The sequence below is a fragment of the Crinia signifera genome, chromosome 3 (assembly GCF_055691185.1).
Source record: "Crinia signifera chromosome 3, ASM5569118v1, whole genome shotgun sequence".
In the NCBI taxonomy this organism is placed as follows: Eukaryota; Metazoa; Chordata; class Amphibia; order Anura; family Myobatrachidae; genus Crinia; species Crinia signifera.
The window spans coordinates 192295366-192316230 of record NC_139219.1 but is presented as its reverse complement, the minus strand read 5'-3'; the positions used below and the strand labels follow the sequence as shown (position 1 = coordinate 192316230).

Genomic DNA, 20865 nt, shown 5'->3' with positions numbered 1-20865 from the left:
GTAAAGCATGTCTGGTGCAACCAATTATATTTGTCGGGTGCAAATTGAACCATTGTGTGCCGAAGCGTAATGGGACTATAGCTTGTATCTAACACATTTTTTATTTTAAACTATAACTAAAACTATCTATAACTAATGGTGTGTACACACGGGAGCAATATTAGGTAAAATCGCTGGGAATATGGTCGCTGAGCGACCATATTGCCAGTGATTTGGAGCGCAACTGGCGATAAATCGCCAGCTGCGCGCTCCCGTGTGCACTCCCTGCTGGTCGCTGGAGCATGCTCCTGCGACCAGCGGCTTTCCCCGGCAATCACTGTGCCGGGAGGTCAGCGCAGCCCAGTGCCGCTGCTCCCTCCCTCCTCCCTTCACGGAGGTCAGCGCCGGGGAGATCAGCATTGATCTCCCCATCCCAGTGCCACTGCTCCCTCCTTCCTCCCTTCAAAGTGACAGCAGCAGCGTCTGCTGCTGCTGCACTCCCCCTCCGTCCCGTAGCAGTGTCTCCTTTTCATCGCTGATGAAAAGGAGACACTGAGCAATATGATTGCTGGCAATATATTGCTAGCAATATATCGCTAGCAATCATATTGCACCCTGTGTACACAGCATTACACAAAACAAAACAAGTCACTGCCTACCTATATCTAAGGGCCGTCGATCCATCCACAGAGAAGCCATCCAACTCAGGTTAGGTGAAGGATAGGGAAAGCCAAAGTAATTATTTAAGAAGAGAAAGGGTTATGGTTAGCCAAATGTTGGTAAGAATACCATGTAGTGTGCTGAAAACAATCTCGTATTGCTGTTTTGGTGTGGTGAGGTAAGGTCTGTATATATTTTTCCCAACATTGGAAAAGGGAGGGTGTTAGTTTTTCCTTGTGTAAGGTTGTTTCTAGCCAATCCATAGTGAATAGAAATAAAAGTCTCATTGTAGCCATATGGACAGTGGGAGAAGAATTATGTATCCACTGTTGCAGTATTGCTTTCCTGCCCACTGCAGACAAGATAACAAGCTTTTTACTATATTTAGGGATTTGAGGTTGATCAGTTAAACAACCAAAGAGTGCCCAAGAAATGGTGCATTGAAAAGAGATATTTAAGGTTGTTGTGCTATTACGACAGAGATGTTTCCAAAATTTTTGGACATGGTGACATCCCCAGAAGCAATGCAAAATGTCTGCTTCTTCCGCAGAACACTTAGGGCATTTTGAATCATCAGAGATACCCATAAGGTGTCGCTTTTTGGGCGACAAGTATGTTCTATGGAGCATCTTATATGCCATTTCTTGGTATGTGCTCGCTGGAGTTAATTTAAGAGTGAGCTGAAAGGTTTTCATGATTGCCTCTGGGGAGAGGGAAGGGATTTGGGTTGTCCACTTAGTTATCTCTGGGATTTCTGTTTCTGGGTCAAGTTCAGTGCGTATTCGTGAGTATATGACAGATGTGGAATATAATGTAGTGCGATGTAAGGAATCTAGAGAATTTGTAAAGTCTTGATTGTGTAGTCTGGATAATAACGAGCGGAGATAATGGTATGCCTGAAAGTATGCAAACCTATGTTGGGGTTGCAGACCGTATTTCTGTGATGCTTCCACAAACGTCAGTGGAGTGTTAGAGTCACCCAATAGATCCCTCAGGGTCTTAATCCCAGCGTGTTTCCATTCCGTAAAAAGGTGATTTGGCTAAGCCCTGTTGGAAGTCTAAATTGCCTACCAAAGGTAAGAATAGAGAATAATAGTGTTGGAGTTTTAAAGATTTCCGAGACATCTGCCAGGCCCGCACTGTCGTAGTTAAAAGTATGCTGTCCTGTGTCAGGGCACGCAGAGTAGAGGGTTTAGCATGTAGGAGATATGTCAGTGAATAGGGGGCGCAGAATTGAGAGTCCAATGTTACATCTGTGTATATGTTAGATGTCCCAATCCAAAGCAAAGCGTGCAAGACAGGCTAAATTATATTGTTTAATATTAGGTAGGTTAATACCTCCTCTGGCTGTCACTTGTGTCATTTTTTGGTAGCTAATTCTTGGATGTTTTTTATTCCAGATAAAGCGTGAGATAGCGTCTTTCAGTGATGCTAGGTCTGATTTGGTCATTAAGAGGGGGGTCATTTGTAGAATGTATAGTAGTTTAGGGAAGCTTGCCATCTTGATCAGATTACATCGGCCTAATAAGTTTAATGGTAGATCCTGCCAGAGATTGAGTTCAATTTGTATTTTATGTATGATCGGGGTGATATTATGAGAATAGAGGTCACGAGGATTTGGAGTAAGGCCTATGCCCAGAGAAGTAATGTTGCTCGTGGCCCATTTGAAGGGGAAAGGGGTAGATATGCGCAATCTCACTCTATCAAACATGGCCAAGGCCTCCGATTTGTCAAAATTGATTGTGAATCCAGCAAAAGAAGAGAAACTATTAATAGCAGAGATCAGTGTGGGGATGTCACGATTTGGGTTCAACATAAAAATTAGCAGGTCGTCTGCAAAATCTATGACCCTTAATTCTCTATTGCCCACCGTTATTCCAGCATAGTTTTGTAGTTGTGTGATGTGTCTGATGAAAGGTTCCAGTGCCAAATTAAAAAGTAATGGGGAGAGGGGGCAGCCCTGCCTTGTTCCCCTCTCTAAACTAAAGGATGATGAAATCATATTATTGACCAATACTTGTGCTGTAGGGTTGGTATAAAGGGTAGAGATAAGTTTGCAAATTTTTTCCCCAAAGCATTGATAGCGTAGGATTTTAAGGTCTTGATTTAAAAGCGAAATGGGACAGTACAAACTTGTAAGTGAAGGGTCCTTGCCTGGCTTTGCAATAACAATGATTCTGGCTTCATTAAATCTAATAGGTGTTGTCCCTGAGGAGAGGATGTGGTTATACAGGTTGACTGGCGTAGGTGTAAGTTCATTACTGAGCATTTTGTAGAACTCTGGTCCAAAGCCACCAGGGCTCTTGCCATTGGGAAGCGACTTAATAGTAGCTAAGAGTTCCGTCTCAGTAATGGGGCTATCTAGAAGGTATTTTTCTTCCTGCGCTAGTGTAGGTAGATTGGCTCCCTGTAAAAAAGAGGATCCCTCTGACTCGTTATCTGTATCAGCTTTGTATAAATTTTTATAGTAATGCATAAATTCCTTGCAGATGTCTGTGGGATTAGTAATGATCGTGTTTGAGTTATTAATAGCATTGACCCATGTTTTGGTTTGTGGGCCCTTAGCCAGATTTGCTAGCAGCTTGCCTGATTTATTACCCCATCTGTGGAATTTTTATATATCTTTATTACTTACTCGTTTTTTCATTTTCTTTTCTTATTTATATCTAGATGTTACCCTTCATTCTATTAGCCCCATGCTGGTGTTTATATTATTCTTCCATTCCCTTCTAATTGTCCTCCTTTCCCCTTTCAAACCACAACTAGCGCTCCTTGCATAGAAACAAAATACCTCTGGTCTTACATGGGAGGGATCAAGTTTTGTGCATGCCTGGAGGAAAAGCAGAATTGTGTAGGATAGGTATGTTAGAGGAATGGCTGGGAGCTAACATATATTTTTTATTTGCATAATCCCAAATGGATAAAGAGCGAGATATAATCGGGTGGGAGGCTATACCTGTAGGTCACTTGGATCTGCTGATCCAAACTAGGGAGGAAATAGAAGAGAGCCCCAATTTGGCAGCCTCAATATCTGTCCAGACCTTCCCTGCCTCAGGGCTGCACCATTGGACACAGTTAGCCAACTGGGCTGCAATATAGTATCGCCTAAAATCTGGGATACCTAGTCCTCCACTGTGAGTGGAACACTGTAATATTTGCAAATTAATTCTGGGATGTTTGTGTGCTGAAATGAAACAAGAAGTTTGAAATCTGAGCAATTTAAACACATAGAAGGGGATAAAAATTGGAAGAGTCTGGAAGAGATAGAGGAGTCTAGGAAGTATGTTCATTTTTACCAAATTTATTCTACCTATTCCATGATATAAATTGAAAGGACCTAGAAAGTAGGTCTGATTTTGATTTGATTTGATCTAAGACTTTGGGAAAATTTGCCTGAAATAACTGATGGTGTTGGGGAGTTAAGAAGATAATAAAATATTTGCGTTTTCACTTATGCCAACTAAACAGAACGGCGTTAGCTTGATTGTCCCTGGGAGGTAGAAGCCAAGTACTTCAGTTTTATCTGTGTTTTTATAGCCTGAGAATTTGGAGTATAGTTCGATTTGAGACAAAAGAGGCTGCAGAGATTGTCGGATTTCTCAAAGATCGCAGAACATCATCAGCATATAATGCGATTTTGTGTTCAGATAATCCAACCTGCACACCTGTGTTTTGTGTTCTCATAGCAAGGGGTTCCATAACTAGTGCAAAAATTAGGGGTGAGAGTAGGCATCCTTGCCTAGTACCATTCGTGATTCCACAAGAAGAGGATGTAAAGCGGTTAACAGATACTGTGACAGTGGGGGATTGATATAGAGCTTGAATACCTTGGAGAAATTTACCATCAAAGACCATTCTGGCAAGAACCCGGAATCCAAAGGACCAGGAAATATGGTCGAAAGATTTTTTGGCATCTAGTGCAAGAATTCGAGATTGCAACTTCTGCTTGTGGATGGAGTGTATTATATCTAGAGCTCGTCTGGTGTTGTCAGATGCTAGGCAACCTGGGATAAAGCCCACTTGATCTGGGTGGATTTAATGAGGAAAGTAGGTGGCCAGGCAGGCGTGTCGCTAGTATTTTAGCATAGCTTTTAATGTCAGCATTAAGTAGTGATATTGGTTTGTAGTTGGCACATTTTGAGGTGTCTCTATCCGGTTTCGGGATCACTATTACATTACCTTGCAGGAAGGCTGGCACTTTTGCAAAATCTTTATAATATTGAGCTGTAAAGCCATCAGAACCTGGGGCAGCTGAGTGGTGCATAGATTTTATAGAAGCAATGGTTTCCTTAAATGAGAGATCTATATTTAAAGCAGATAGCTGGTTATCCGATATACGAGGTAGGGGAGTATTAGATAAATAGGAGTGGGCCTCTTCCGAGTCATTCGGAGAAACAGAGGGCATCGGTAGGTTATATGAGGAACTGTAGAAGTCTCTGAATTCTTCCTCCATTACCTTCGAATCCTATGTGAGACCATTCAATTTGTTAGTTTTATCAATGGTAGCCAGGGCTTGTTTACGCCTTCGTTTGTTAGCTAACAGAGAATCTATTTTGTCTGATTTGTCATAAAAGTGTTGACGCAATTTCTGTAAAGTAAACTCTGCTCAATGGGAGAGGAGAGTATTCAGTTGGCTTTTAAGGTTGTCAAGCTGTAAAAGAAGTGATGTTGTGGGAGAAAGTTTTTATGTTGGGCCAGAAGAGTGTAGAAATTTCTTGGGCTGCTTTATTCCTCATAATAGAGTTTTCGACTATTATATGGTCTCGTAAAGTAGCCTTGTGTGCCTCCCATATTATTCTAGGAGCAATATCTGGGGAATTATTATCTTCAAAGTAATGTTGGAGGATTGTTTTAAGTTGGGTTAGGGTAGAGGGTTGTAATAAAAACGTATTGTCAAGGCGCCATTTACACATTGTTGAGGGGCTCAGAAGAAGTTCTAGTAAATGTAAACACTTGCATGATCATCCCAGTTATACCAGCATCTGAGACTGAAGAGGTGTTAGATTGAGATATGTGAAGCATCACTATGCGTGAATAATGTTGGTGTATTCTCTAGCCGAGGAGTGACATAAACGCCAAGAGTAACAAAGGTTTAAATGTTAAAGGGAGGAAATATGGGTGAGGGATGCTCAAGAAGGTTTAGCTGTTATTGTAGTACCCGGGGCAGTGGACTTATTTAATGAGGAATTATTAACAGTATTGAAATTGCCACCTATGATTATGTGACCTTGTGCTACTTTTTGAAGACTTAGAAATACATTTTGAAAAAATGAAGATTGATCTTGATGAGCACATACAGAAACAAAGGTGACGGGTTCTGAACCTTAAGGAGCATATTACCATACCAATGATATATCATTCTTTTGAGCCTGAAAGTGATTTAGATTGGATAAAAGGAACATTGCAATAAATTAAGAGCGCAACTTCCTGCTTTTTGCAATCAGCTGAGGCAAAGAAGGTCTGGGGTGAATTGCTTGCTTTTTATAGAGTATAGGAATCAGTGAGGTGGGTTTCCTGAAGGAAATCAATATCTGCCTTTTCTCGTTTGCAAGCGACAAGAACTTTTTTGCGTTTATGAGAGTTAAGCCTGTTGACATATTGGAAAAGTGAACTTGGCATAATCTGTAGATGGACTAAGCAACCCAGTATTATTAGAAAAGACTTGTAGAAGGAAGGGAAATTCCCATCTATAGCGGATATGGGCCCTTATTCAGATCTGATCGCAGTACAAATTTGTTCTCAAAATGGGCAAATCCATGTGCACAGCAGGTGGGGCAGATGTAACATGTGCAGAGAGAGTTAAATATAGGTGGGGTGTGTTGAAACTAAAATCTAAATTGCGGTGTAAAAATAATGCAGCCAGTATTTACCCTGCACACAGCGACGGACTGGGCCGCCGAATCGGCCCTGGCATTTGTGCACGTGCTCGACTTTTGTCGGGCACATGTGTGCGCTGCCTCTCCTGGTTTGCAGGAGAGAGGGAATTAGCGGCATGTGATGCCCCCCTTTATCCTGGACTACAACGGCACACAGAGAGCCGCTGGACCCACCGCAAGTCCAGTGGCTCTCTCTGTGCGCCGATCAGGAGGTGGGAGGGCAAAAAATCAGCCCACCTGGCCATCAGCCCCTCTGGCATTTGCCAGATGGCGGGTCCGGCCCTGCCTGCACAGAAAGAAACTCACACAAATCTAACTCTCTCTATACATGTTACATCTGCCCCACCTGCAGTGCACATGGTTTTACCCATTTTGAGAACAAATTTGTACTGCAATCAGATCTGAAAAAGGGCCATGGGGTTGAGAGACCAGAAAGTCATAAGCTGGTCTGCTCGGAGTCAGGTCACCTCACCTCCCCGTGACCTGCAAGTTCTGCCTGCAATTGTGCCACACCGAGCAGGAGCCAGCTGCAGACAGTGTTCATGCTAGGTGGAGGAAGATTGCTTTTTAAAAATTAACCCCCTGGGCAATGAACACCTTGGCAGCAAGCATGCAAGTCCCCTTAGCAATGAGCATGCAATAATATTACAGTGGGTGGAATGATGTGTAATGGGCATTACAGTGGGTGGCATAATGTTTCATGGGAATTATGGTAGGTGGAATTATGCTTAATAAGCATTAAGGTGTGTGTCAGTATGTGGAATGAGCATTATGGTGTGTGGCATTGTGGGATGAGCTTTAATGTGTGATGGGCATTATGGTGTTTGGCATTACAGTGTGTGGCATTATATGGAATGGGCATTACAGTGTACATTTTTGCAGATTTCTAGTGTATTTAAGGGGTATGATTAATTCTGAAGTGCACATAATAAATACATACTGTATGTCACCTTGTATTTTGTTTGCATTGATGCTCAATAAGTGTTTATAGACACGCCCAGAAGACGGTGATGGACACGCCCAGAAGGCAGTGATGGACACACCCCTCCAATGGTGCACCCCCTAAAACAGGGGTGGTGAACCTCAGGCCTGGGGGCCGAATGTGGCCCATGTAGCCGGTCTGAGTGGCCCTTCCACCTGCCCGGCGGCTATGCCGGGAGTCAAGTACAGGGGAATTCTCTCTTGAGGTCGGTATTGTTCGTGAGATTCCTCTTAATCAACAGCAGCTGAAGACTGTCAGTCCTATTCAGTGGCAGTCGCCGAAGTGTGGGACGGCTGCAGCAGGACAATTTGTAAGAGAAATTTTTACATATGGCCCCCGAAGGATTTTTTCCCTATACAAATGGCCCTTGGCACAAAAAAGGCTCCCCACCCCTGCCCTAAAACAATGGGCTGCGCACGCCTATGCTTACCATGCGTATAGTAAAAAGAAGCAGCATCAGCCTCGGAGTCCTTGTTTTTCTAAATTCATACTAGCACACTCAAATGGTTTTGATTAGTGTGCGAACACCTGTTGCATTTCCTCTTTCCTAACCAGGCTTACAGTGACCAGCAGGACATGAAGGGAGAAGTGTTAGAATAGCCTAATAAATTGGAGCACTTGGATGCTTATAACAACTCTTGTGTATTTTTAGCTCTTGTGAAACTACTTGAGCTTCCTGTTTGGTTTTACTATGCCAATATGTGGTCAAACTGAGCCACATTAACAGCACAGACTAATAATGCGAGGCTCCTGTAAGTCAGGCTTCAATGGAAATAAAGTTCTGCATCCAATCTGTCTATTTAGATCATGCTAATGAAGCATGTTTTTTTTTAAACTTTTTCTAAATAAAAATTTAATTTTTTGAATCTGTTTCTAAATTACACAATGTTAACTCTTCCAATCTGTATGTTTCAGTAATATTTGGTGAAGATGTTGCCTTTGGTGGTGTTTTCCGATGTACTATTGGACTTCGAGACAAATATGGTAAGATCAGACTTTTTCACTGCAGTATTCTGTACTTGAAAAAAATGCTCTCCACCTCCCCCCCCCCCCCCCTCTCGAATTTCACCTGGGTTATGCCATGTGCTGCATTTAGCATCCCGGCATTCACTATACTGACGCCAGCATCCCAACTACTGTATGTACTGGGGCCAGAATCTCGACTGCCGGGATTCTGAACGGGATGGGGGTTAGGTTTAGGAAATAGGGAGGGGGGCCTTAGGAGTAGGCTGCGGGGGCAGGTTAAGTTTAGGTGGAGAGGCATGGGAATTAGGGTTGGGCACTAGTAGGGAGGGTTAAGTTCAGGCTGTAGGGGGGCGGGTTTGGGGAAGTGGAGGTAAGGGAGGTGGCAGAGGGAAGGTGTGTATACTTACCTGACTGCTGTTGGGGTTCCCTTTTTTGTGATGTTGGCATTTGTATTCTGATTGCTGGTCATTAGCATGTATCCCTGCATAGCCCTGTTTTCCTGCAGGAGTGATAGCTTTCAGTTTAGCAAACTGTAAATACATTTCTAAATAACCTGTTTCACATCTGTTAAGCCCCATACACATTAAACGAGTCCCTGCTGAAGTCCATGTTCAGACGAGGGAAAGGGTCGTTAACGATATACAGTACAGTGTAAACAATATATCTCAAAGTCCTTTTTGAGCCATGTTGTGAACAACATTGCATAGCAAGTCTTGGGGAATACCAATACCACTATCATGCTTACAACGTTACGGTAACATTTCTGTTTCCTAGTGGCTGACTGGAGGTGCGTCTCCCAATCACTTTGCGAATCCCCTATTTTTATAGGCCTATGTAATTTTTAATTAGGTCAAGAAAAGTGCATAGACAGTAATTACATGTCCCACAAAATACAAATGGAGACACACTGGCGCTAATGATGTATAACGGTTGCTTCCCTTTTTAAAACAGGGTGTTTCCAGATGTTTCTCCCCGAGATCTCAATGTATCCTCAAATGCAGGTTTATGTGTTGGCCAGTTGTGTTTACTGTCACTAGCTGTGTTGTAAATGATGACAGCATGTAGCCTTAATGGCTGATTTAAAATATTAGATGATGCACTGCTAAATGTTAATGCATGCTATACCCTACTGTAATATTGCTAAAGCGTTTTAACTAATATAATATTCTATAATTTATCTGGGACCTAAAAGTTTTCTATGTGTTTGTGAAAAATTGTAATTTGTGTCTACTTTGTCCCTGTTGTGCTCATTTGTGATCACTAGAAGGCGATCTATCTTTAGTTTTCTTACCATTTATAATGATTCCCTATCTGTCCTTAAGGGAAATGCTTCTCAAATATAGAATACAGGCTCCTTTCACTGTCCAGTTATATGCTATCATTTTACTGCTGCTGAGAATACATCCAATTTGCATCGGCTAATTGTTTAATGATGGTCGTTTGTTTATTCCACTTTTAAATATATTGTATTTTAGGCTGCCATAAAATAAATTACTATAGATGGATACATATTTAGTGTATGTTATTTTAGCTGTGTTAAACTGGCATTGTGGTCTATTCTCATTGTTTCATTTGTGGAAACTTCCCTGGTGATCAATCATATTCTTTGATTATTATCTGCTGGAGACACAGTAATGATAATGCTGTACCAAAGTTGGATATGAAATAAATCAATATACCTGTATATAGACAATCGATGCACAACACTAGCATTCTTTATAAGTACTACCTGGAAAGGTAATTTGCTTGTAAAATAACCTCTGTTGTCCCATTTAGCAATGTCACTTTTCAAATACTGAGCAACTTAAACTTTGTTATTATGTAGTTTATTATACAAATAATTCATTCTATTTGACGTTGTCATTATTGTATAACATAGGTTCCAATGGGTATTTTAGTTTTTTTACATTTTAATTTTTTTTTTTAAACAAAAAGCTCTTTTTAAGTTGTATAATACAGAAGAAACGTTACATGATCTGTCAAGGCCCCCCTAGAAACAGAACATGATTAGAAACCATTTTTAATTAAAATCCGTTTTTATTTTATTTTTATTTCCCTCAACATTCTCCCCCGTGTATTTTATCATTGACAATGTAAAGCTCTCCTCTATGGAGATTTTCTACATTTTAATAAAGATAGCTGGGAGTGAGAAAAGATAGATAAGAAGAAAAGCAAATCCATAATCTAATGCTAGCAATTAAATCATACAGGGTCATACATTTATTATCTAGAGTACTATTTTCAGAATTGGATTTAGCTTTCCAGGAACCATTGTAGACTAAACTCCATCTTTAACTGTATGAAAACAGAAAATAACCTCAGGAGAGATCACCTGTAGGCACAATAAGGACATTTATGAAGACCGTTCTAGAGGTAAAATTGTGCTGCCCATAAGAGAAAAAAAAACTGGTGTGGCCAATGGAATCCACTTGGACATTTGTGTTGAGTGTTTACAACACTAGAATAATCACTAGATGTATCAAGCTCCAAAAAGTGATAAAGTGGAGAGTGATAAACAATCAGCTCCTACCTGTCATTTTCAAACCCAGTCTGTATGGCAGTTAGGGGCTGGTTGTTTATCACTCTCCATTGTTTTTCACTTGTATAGCAAATGTGAGCGAGGCTGGCCTTTTTATGCAGAATATGTAATTGGCTTTTTTCTTTGATCATGACCGTTTTTTGCTGCCTGATCCGGGCTCTCCTCCATCATTACATATCTCTTTGACCCCTCTTATACTAAAACTGGCCACACATCTAAAGGTTATATTGCCAACTAGTTGACTGGTTGGAAAAGACATCTTGAAATAAATGGGATCAAACGACAATTGTCTGTTTTTCTCCCAAACTCCAGAAAATGCACGGTCATATGGGCAAGTTGGTTGAATTGGTTTGAGTTCACCTACTTGTCTATCCTTTTTCTCACATTTTAAGAACAAAAAGCTGGTTGATGTTTGCTCCATACATTACCAGATTTTCGTTACTACCAGTCGACAAGTAAGCAGGTTATCAGATACCTAGAGGTGGGATTTATAAGTAGTACAGATTGAGTATCCCTTATATAAAATGCTCGGGACCGGAAGGATTTTGGATAACAGATTATTCCGTATTTCAGAATATTTTTATATTTCAATGATGTATCTTGCATTTATGTTGCACATGAAATACACACAAATATATTTTATTTGTGTGTAATACAAGGTTTCAAAACATGAAACAAAATTTGAATGCCAAGCAATCATTTTCCTGCACATATTTAGTGCCAGTTACATATCATGTCCCCAGTAGTGCTGTGACAGATGTCCCCAGTAGTGCTGTGACAGATGTCCCCAGTAGTGCTGTGACAGATGTCCCCAGTAGTGCTGTGACAGATGTCCCCAGTAGTGCTGTGACAGATGTCCCCAGTAGTGCTGTGACAGATGTCCCCAGTAGTGCTGTGACAGATGTCCCCAGTAGTGCTGTGACAGATGTCCCCAGTAGTGCTGTGACAGATGTCCCCAGTAGTGCTGTGACAGATGTCCACAGTAGTGCTGTGACAGATGTCCCCAGTAGTGCTTTTAGCAAGAATTTTTTTTTCACTTTCTGGAATGTATTGTTTTCGGAATAATTTGGATAAGGGATGCTCAACCTGTATCACGATGTAAAATATGTACGTAGATATGTAATATAAAATAAAATGGTAATTTGTATGCGAACATGTTAAACTGCAATGAAATTTGTCAAACCATTCTAGTTTCTTATATTTATGGGAGTTTCTTTATTTCATTAACACAGATGTTAAGGTTTTAATTAGGGATCATCTGTACTGTTCCATATTGGAAAGGGATTCATCTTATGAAAAAGTCCTCTTCCCTTCCAGTGTGACTTCATCTAATCTAATTGTATATTTGTTCTAGATAATGCAAACTTAATTATAAGTTTGGAAGAAATGTTTGTGGGGCAAACTGAAGTTCAAGTTAACTCCATATTTTACAGTTTGCAAAAAAGAAATCACTGGTTTCATGCTCGGTATGAATAGCTATGTCTTGGGTTATGAGCCAGGTGGTTTTCTGTACTGCCAATTTTTTGCCCTCAAAAACATCTTGTTTGCTGGATGGTTGTCTTTAAGACATTTTATTCTACTTGAGCTGATATTGTGCTAAAACCTTGCTGACAGCACTTTTCAAAACTTTTACTACATCTCTTCCTGGAGATCTAAAGAAATTGGGGTTTGATGACCTGATTTGTATATTGGTGCCAATCAACTTGCGGTAGGTAGGAGCTCTCTCTCTTATTCTGCCAGCAGGCTAATATGACTGTTTGGGTGCACCGTAAGCTGCAGATTTCACTAAATATCTAAGTTGTGGCCACGACAATGAACACCTCAAGTGGACTTTTATTTAAGATGTACCAGCACAATTTTAATATCCGCATTCAGCAGTTTTTAACTTTCCAGCTTTTACACTTGTGGTTTGTGAGGATGAAGGAACAGACTGATAATGAATGCTGTGGGCTGCAGGTGATTTCATGTGCTCCCTGTTAAGGTTATCTCAAGCTGGACAGGGACGGCTCATACAGAAGTGGTTGATATGCATACCTCCCAACTTTGGCACATCAGGAGGCGGGACGCTGCTGCTGCGCGCTGGAGGCTTGCCAAAATTTTCGGGGGGGGGGGGGTGGCCTAATTTGGGGGCATGGCCTATACTCGCGTCTCTTCCGTGAGGCCACGCCCCCATTTTGCCGCTATGGGGGCATGACCCAGAGGCTCTGTGAGCCTCTAGCCATGCCCCCAGCCCCCTGGCTGCGGGAATAGACGCTGTGCGCATGCGCACAGCGTTTATTCCCCGCTGCTTAGCGGCTGACAGGGGGGACTCCCAACAGCCCCCCCCCACACCGCGGGACACTGCCGCCCGCAGGTGGGACAGCGGGACAGGCCCTGACAATCGGGACTGTCCCAATAAAATCGGGACTGTTGGGAGGTATGGATATGTCCTCCTTATAACAGCAGTGCATGTAAAAAAAATCCTAAGCTTAATGGAGGCCGCTCCCATATTTGGAATTTTGTGATCAAATGAGAATTAAGTGTGAACATATTTCCTGTTTAAAGCTCCAGTGAATGCAGGAAGTAGTCTTTTTATATGATAGCACTTGCTTGAAATACAGAGAGATAGCGATTATCATTCATATATATTGTTTCCTTTTTATCTTTATTAAATTATGCTGCTAAGTTAATGGCAACCATGTATTAATGGGAGATCTTTTTAAAATCCTCCTGATGTTTATTTTCCTTTTACATAATTATTTTTTATATGTGATTCCATTTGGTGTGTTACATATTGAAGATACAAGTAATTATAAAACCTCCATAAGCCACATCTTCTTCTAGATGTTTGTCATGTTTTCTTTTTCCTTGCAAATGTGTGTTTCTTCATACAGCTGGAGTAGGCACAGTATCATGAGATAATGGAAGGACCAGAGTATTTATTCAACCCTGGATTTGTCTTCAGCTGGTTTAATAAAAACCTAATAATTCAATTTTGAGGTCCTAAAGAAAACATATATGATGCAACTGGAAGAGGAATGCCCAATCTTTTACATGTGATACATTAATCTTTTTTTTTTTTTTTCAGTTAAGTCTGTAGTCACCCAGACTTTTAATTTGAACCGGTATACAGTACCTGAACTTTTGCGGGCACATTTCATTATAAAGACCTTTTTTTCTTCATTTCTTACTGAATGAAAGATTTCCCAAATGTAAAAATGGTTTGATAAAGTTAACACTTGGTAAAGCAAAGCCACTAGAAATTATAGTTTGGGAGTCTATAAATAATAGTCTTTATTCCAGCCTCCTCTGCTCTGTGCCACGTCTTCCCTGCTCTGCCCAGCCTAGGTAGGGGGTGAGCTGCAGCCAGCCAGCACATACAATGAGCTAAACAAATAAAGGTTGAGTATCCCTTATCCAAATATCAGTTATCCAATTATTCCAAAAACCATAGCACTACTGGGGGCATGATATGTAACTGGCACTACTGGGCGCATGATATGTAACTGGCACTACTGGGGACATGATATGTAACGGTCACTACTGGGGGCATGATATGTAACTGGCACTACTGGGGACATGATATGTAACTGGCACTACTGGGGGCATGATATGTAACTGGCACTAAATGTGTGCAAAGTGATTGTGTACAAGCTTACCCATTCACCTATGTCTAATGCAAGAAGCATTATACTAGGCTGATTTATGAAATACCACATTATACAGTATCATACACTATTTAGATGAGGGATTTTTACATAAATGTAAGCCCACATTCTAGAATAAGTAAGTCTAGTTTAAAATATGAAGTGCATAAAAAAAATGAGCTTAGGGGTCCTTTTTAAATTGTATAAATATGACAATCGTGTGCTCTATTAACAAGTTTCTGAAACTGCCAATTGCAGGTTAAATACAGTTGTGTAAATCCAAACACTAACCATTAGAAACTATGGGAGGAAGCTCCATACAGAACAGCAGACTTTACAAAATGCACCAATTTTAACATGTCCATGCCAGACAGTAGGAACATTCCCCTTTTGTTGATTTAGGAGAGTCCATAAAATCACTAAACTGTTTTTAAAACGTTTAACTTAACACTTCAGCAGTCTTTGCTTTTGTTTTAAAAAAATAGTACTGAACTAATTATTTCATTTATTTTCTACCAGTCCCTGTAAACTTGTGACACCTCACTTTTTTTGATAGAAAGTATGGAGGGAAGTGATTATACAAAATGTTTAAAGCATAGTCCTTTGAAATCCTATTATGTCTCCTTTTGTGGTAACCTGTCTTTCTCAGCAGGAATGGATAATTGGCCTGATTCTGGTTGGTTTGCAAAAGCAAACCCCTTCTTTAATGGACAAAACCAGGGGCGTAACTAGAAAGATGTGGGCCCCATAGCAAAATCTTGGAATACCACACCTATATCAACAAATATATCGCTATTGATATAAACCCAAAATGTATGTACTTTATATACCATCCATCCATCTAGCGAATAATGACAAAATGGGTGCCGGACGGGGTCCCGACAGTCATTTACCCGACGTCGGGATCCCGACTGTTAAAATACCGACGCACGGGTTCCCGACGGCCACCGGCTATTCTCCCTCGTGGCGAGGCACAGCGAGCCCGCAAGGGTGCTTTGTTGCGCTCGCCACGCTGTCTGAGTCCGGCCAGTAGGGCTAATGACTGTCGGGATCCTGACTGTCGGAACCGTGTACCACACCCTGACAAAATAGGCATGTTAGTCAAGCATAATAAAGAAATTCCAGCTGGTGGTTCGGTATGGTGGTGCTTATAATTCTGGAGGTCACAATACTGATTCTGATGGGTGTCCATATTCCGGTGCCGGTCTTCTGACTGCTGGCACTCTAAGCGTCAGACTGCCAACTACATCCCCCATTCCACTAGGTAAAATCTAAGCTGAATGACGTGGCAGAGCGATGTGAGAGCTTAAGGAGTGGAAAGGGGGAGAGAGAGGGTAGAACAATGATCTGCATTGCAGCACAGATATGGCTGGCCACATGAGCAGGTAGAAGCATACCATGGGGCCGGTCTTCTATGCGATATGCCAAGGCAGGATAGGACCCCCATTATTAGACAGGTTCTTTGGATGTCTAGCCCTTAATCCGCTTCTGCAGCTACCTCTCATACACCGGTACTTCAGCCCTGCACCCAGCACCCATAGGCTACATCCACCTCAAAATGATACATATGGCCCTGACACCTCCCTCACACAACTGTACTCCAGTCCTGCACCAAGTAACCACCCTTACACACCTGTATTCCTACCATACACCCATCCACTTCCTTCCCACGCCTGTACCCCCTACCCTGCACCCAGCCTACTATTTCACACACCTGTACCCCTACCCTACATCCAGCAATATCCCTCACAGACCTGTACCCCTACCCTGCACCCAGCCACCTCCCTGCACTCAGCAGTATCCCTCACACACCTGTACCCCTACCCTGCACCCGGCAATATCCCTCACAGAGCTGTACCCCTACCCTGCACCTGGCAATATCCCTCACACACCTGTACCTCTACCCTGCACCCAGCCACCTCCCTCACATACCCTTACCCCTACCCTGCACCCAGCCACCTCCCTCACATACCCTTACCCCTACCCTGCACCCAACCACCTCCCTCACATACCCTTACCCCTACCCTGCACCCAGCCACCTCCCTCACATACCCTTACCCCTACCCTGGACCCAGCAATATCCCTCACAGACCTGTACCCCTACCCTGCACCCAGACACCTCCCTCACACACCTGTACCCCTGCCCTGCACCCAGCAGTATCCCTTACATACATGTAACCAAGCCCTGTATCCAGCCTCATCCCTAACACATGTTCCCCAGCCGTGCACTTTCCCCAATTCACACGTAAAACCAACCCTGCACCCAGCCACCTCCATCAAATACATACAGTATGTCCCAGTCTCCTTTTCTGTTTATCTGGCAGGGTCTCTTTAGGAGCTTGTGCTGGACGGGAGGCGGAGCTACCAACCAATCTCTGTGTGAAGAGCAGTTGGAAGCTGAGCCCAGCAATCACCCACCGTATCTGCTCCCAGGCCCGGGTAACAGCATTCCGATGTGCAAAATATGTTGCCTGATTACAGTACTGGGATGCCCTCTAGTGGCCAGTGCCCTAGGCAGCTGCCTAGTGGTAGCTCCGACCCTGCCTAAATAGGTACAGGAATTGTCATTTTATATTGGATGATAATGTGACACAAGTGATCAACTCACTTCATTTAATTTCAGTCTTAGGGGTATAGTTACTAAGATGGGATGTTGCCCATAGTAACCAATCAGATTCTACTTATTTATTTTGCACTTTCTATAAAATAATATATATAATGTGATTGGCTGCTATAGGCACCATCCCATCTACAATAGAACTTCCATTTTAGTAGATTTACCCCTTAGTTTCTTATCATTTTTCTTTCTTTTTTTCTTTACTGTTAAGTGGTTTTTATTTTTGTTTCTTGAAAGTTATATCTTTGAAATATTGGGTATATTATTCATGTATTTCCATTCTAAAATGATGTGTAATCATGGGCAATGCGTTGCTTCCCTACTGATTACTTTTCCTATATTGCTTGGGGATGGATATTTTGACAAGATGCTGTGGACGGTTTTCTTCTTCATAAAGAGTAAAAACAGATATCTAAAAGAAAATCAAATAAAATAATTGTACGCAGTGTTTTGTTCCCCGTGCTGTCATCCCTGCTGTTAAAAAACTTCAACTAAACTGTTTTTGTCTACTCTGTATTTTTACAAGCTAGTGGTTTGCAGGCTAATCCCTCTGGAATATTCCATGCAGTTAATATTATGGTACAAAATGTTACCACAAAATTGAGAACAGCATTCACAGCCTTTTAATGCTACATCATTCTGCTTCTCTAGTCTGTACCTGGCCTGTAGTGTCCCTATGGAGCAGACGTAAAAAATAATGCATATTGCTTTATTCAGATCTTGTACATTCATTCTATTAGTTTTATAGCTTTAGATTTGAGCTTTTTTTTATCTTGGATATATAGTGATTGTGTGTACATGCTCCACAAAAGACTTGAGTTACAGTAGGTGACTTCACATGCGAGTCAGTTGAATGTACTTTTGCTGACTGTTTTTATAGTAGGACAGAGCAGACTCGGCTTATAATATTTGCATATATTGCAGATGCATTTTGGGCATGCTTTATTCCTGAATGTTGCACAGTAAAACATTTTCTAGAGCAAATTTTGACACATTGGGGGAAATTTACTAAAGGAAATTTGTAAAAAAAAATAGGTGTCTTTGTATCCAGAAATACACTTATTTTTGACATTTACTATACCGAAAATACGGCAATTCGTAGTCGTATTGATGTGCTATCAATAGGAATACGAATTGCCGTATTTTCGGGATAGTAAATGTCAAAAATAAGTGTATTTCTGGATACAAAGACACCTATTTTTTACAAATTTTCTTTAGTAAATTTCCCCCATTGTTTTAGCCTTGCTTTACTATATATCATAATCGTGTTTTATTGCCTTGCAAAATGGTGGGCACGTATGTTTTCAACATGTGAAATGTCCAAAGAGGGGCACTTAATTATTGTAACAGTTGAGTGTATAATCTTTAGTGTAAATGCATGCTTCAGATGTCTACACTCTGTAGTAGGTACACCATTTATAATAGGAAGGATTAAGCATAATTGAGAAAATTTTAACGACAAAGGGGGATATTCAATTCCGGGTCACGTCTGTCAGGCCGGCCCTACAGCCGTGACCCTGTCCCGTTCTCGTCAGGCTCGACTAAGAATCGGCAGGCGGGATTCAATGTCCTGCCTGCTGAATGCCGAAAAGGGGGTGTGGCCACCAGATACGGCTGTGGATCGGCAAGCTATGGCCGGGAGCTTGACAATCCACGGCCATTCTCAGCAGAACAGGCCCGGCTGCTTCTAAAGTCGGGTCCGTTCTGCTGAGATCCCTGTTCAATGCTGTCGGGAAAGACCGCATTAAATATGGGCCCACTGCAATTTCCCCCGTCCGGAATAGCAGCGGGGATTCAATACCCCCAAAACATTAGATTTAATCTTCATATAAGGAGTCTATCTGGCTGAAATTTTGTTTTATGGTTCCGATATAGTCAAGTTATACATTTGCTGCTCTTATTTGAAGTAACATTCACCCATTGTCCTATATGAACCATATATGTCCCCAACAATGTTATATCTTGCACCTTTCATTCCCCTGCTGAGTTCTTATTCATTTCCTTTATGATATCTGCTGTGGGATTTCCATCTCCAACATCTCCCCTGTACCCATTGTTTCCGGCGACTATGCGCTGGGGACAGTAACTAGAACTAGAAAGCAGTGTGATAGATTATCCTATCACAATCTCTGCTGCCAGGATGGACTTTTCACGGACCCATCTCCTGGCGATAGCATTTTGATACACGTTATGTTGAATATGCCGCATAGACATTATGACTTACATGAGAAAGGTAGATTACAAAGCATATAACTGTAGGGCACAACCCTTTCCTGATAGACATGTTTTTGGTTACCTATGGGGAAGAAAGCAGTGGACAGTTGCCCCGTGAAGGTCTGTGTGTAGATTGGCCAAATATATTTATTATTATATGGAATTTGTGAGAAATAGGAGCTCCTTCTGCTCCATATTCTTAGTGAAGAGATGTAGGACTTGCATCTCATCCCCACAGTGCCTCTGTCCCTGGCCCCTCTCCTCCAAGCCCTGTGCTAGATAGATAGGCACTCTGCTCACATATGCATATCCAGGACAGTTTCAAACTGATGGACAAGAGCAGCCATGCAGAGGACAACTGCATTGGCAGCACTGCTCACACCATTGCCATATCCCACTTAAGGAACATGTGTTTATGGATGCCTGGCTATGAAGCATACTTGCCTACTTTTAAAGTCTCCTCTCCAGGAGAACCCCAGAGAGGAGACTGTCGGCAACCCTCCGGTGTGCGTACACACTGTACAACCTGTATGAATGAGCACTTTGTGCACCTTGTATGAATGAGCAGCATGTGTACTACGGTACGCCAGCTCACCTGTTTTCAGCAGATTATTTGTACCCTCTTTCCATTACTACCCTCTTTCCATTACTATATGATTCAAGTCCTAGGTAGGGACTCTCCCATATGGCTCTCTGCAGGTACTGTGTATGATTTTTGTTACTTTAACTTTACTGGATCTGTCTCTAGTTTTGAATATAAGCAGCCAGAAATTATTAGAGCAAACTCATTTATTTATTGTTAAATTACCTCCGTTATTTTATTATAGACTGTCATGGTAATGTTTTGATGGTATTCTAGATATTAAAAAATAAAAAAAAGTCATGCACCCCAGGATTTTCTCTGTGCCCTGAAACGTAATGCCTGTGCTGCTGCTACTCAGTTTTTACGGATCCACTTTCCATCTTTGTTTTCTACAACTGTTTTTATTGAAGGCATCAGCAGAATATTCATTGTGGCCTTGGTGCATAGCTGTATATGTCTCTACATTTCGGCTCGGGCCAACAATCATTGCGTTGCAGGATATATCTTCTCGTGTTCACACATTGCGTTTTAGCAGGATGCAGTTTTTTACAGGAAAATTTTATGGAGGTGCCCCGTATTTTCTGAATTAGCACCAGCAAAATACAAGGGAAAAAAAAAAGTGGGGGTACTGCCCTAGTTCCTAAAATAGGGGGACAAAATAAGTGAGAGTTCACTGTATTTTAGGGGCCAGTACTGGGCTCCACTATAATGGTGTGTAATGCCATAGCCAGGACACACACTTGGCAGGTTCCCATGGCCAAAACGTTGCCCACCCTAACTAGGGGTGCAAGGATGATAGCTTGTGCGTAAAGAAATATTGTCA

At 41.7% G+C, this 20865-nt stretch overlaps 1 protein-coding gene across 1 annotated transcript in view; it reads left to right on the top strand.

The window, feature by feature from the left end:
• BCKDHB (branched chain keto acid dehydrogenase E1 subunit beta) overlaps positions 1-20865 on the top strand; it is a 179760-nt gene that overhangs the window by 7942 nt on the left and 150953 nt on the right. The window contains exon 3 of the mRNA XM_083177148.1: positions 8413-8481. Within this exon, the coding sequence (XP_083033274.1) occupies positions 8413-8481 (69 nt within the window). The remainder of the gene's footprint in view (positions 1-8412; positions 8482-20865) is intronic.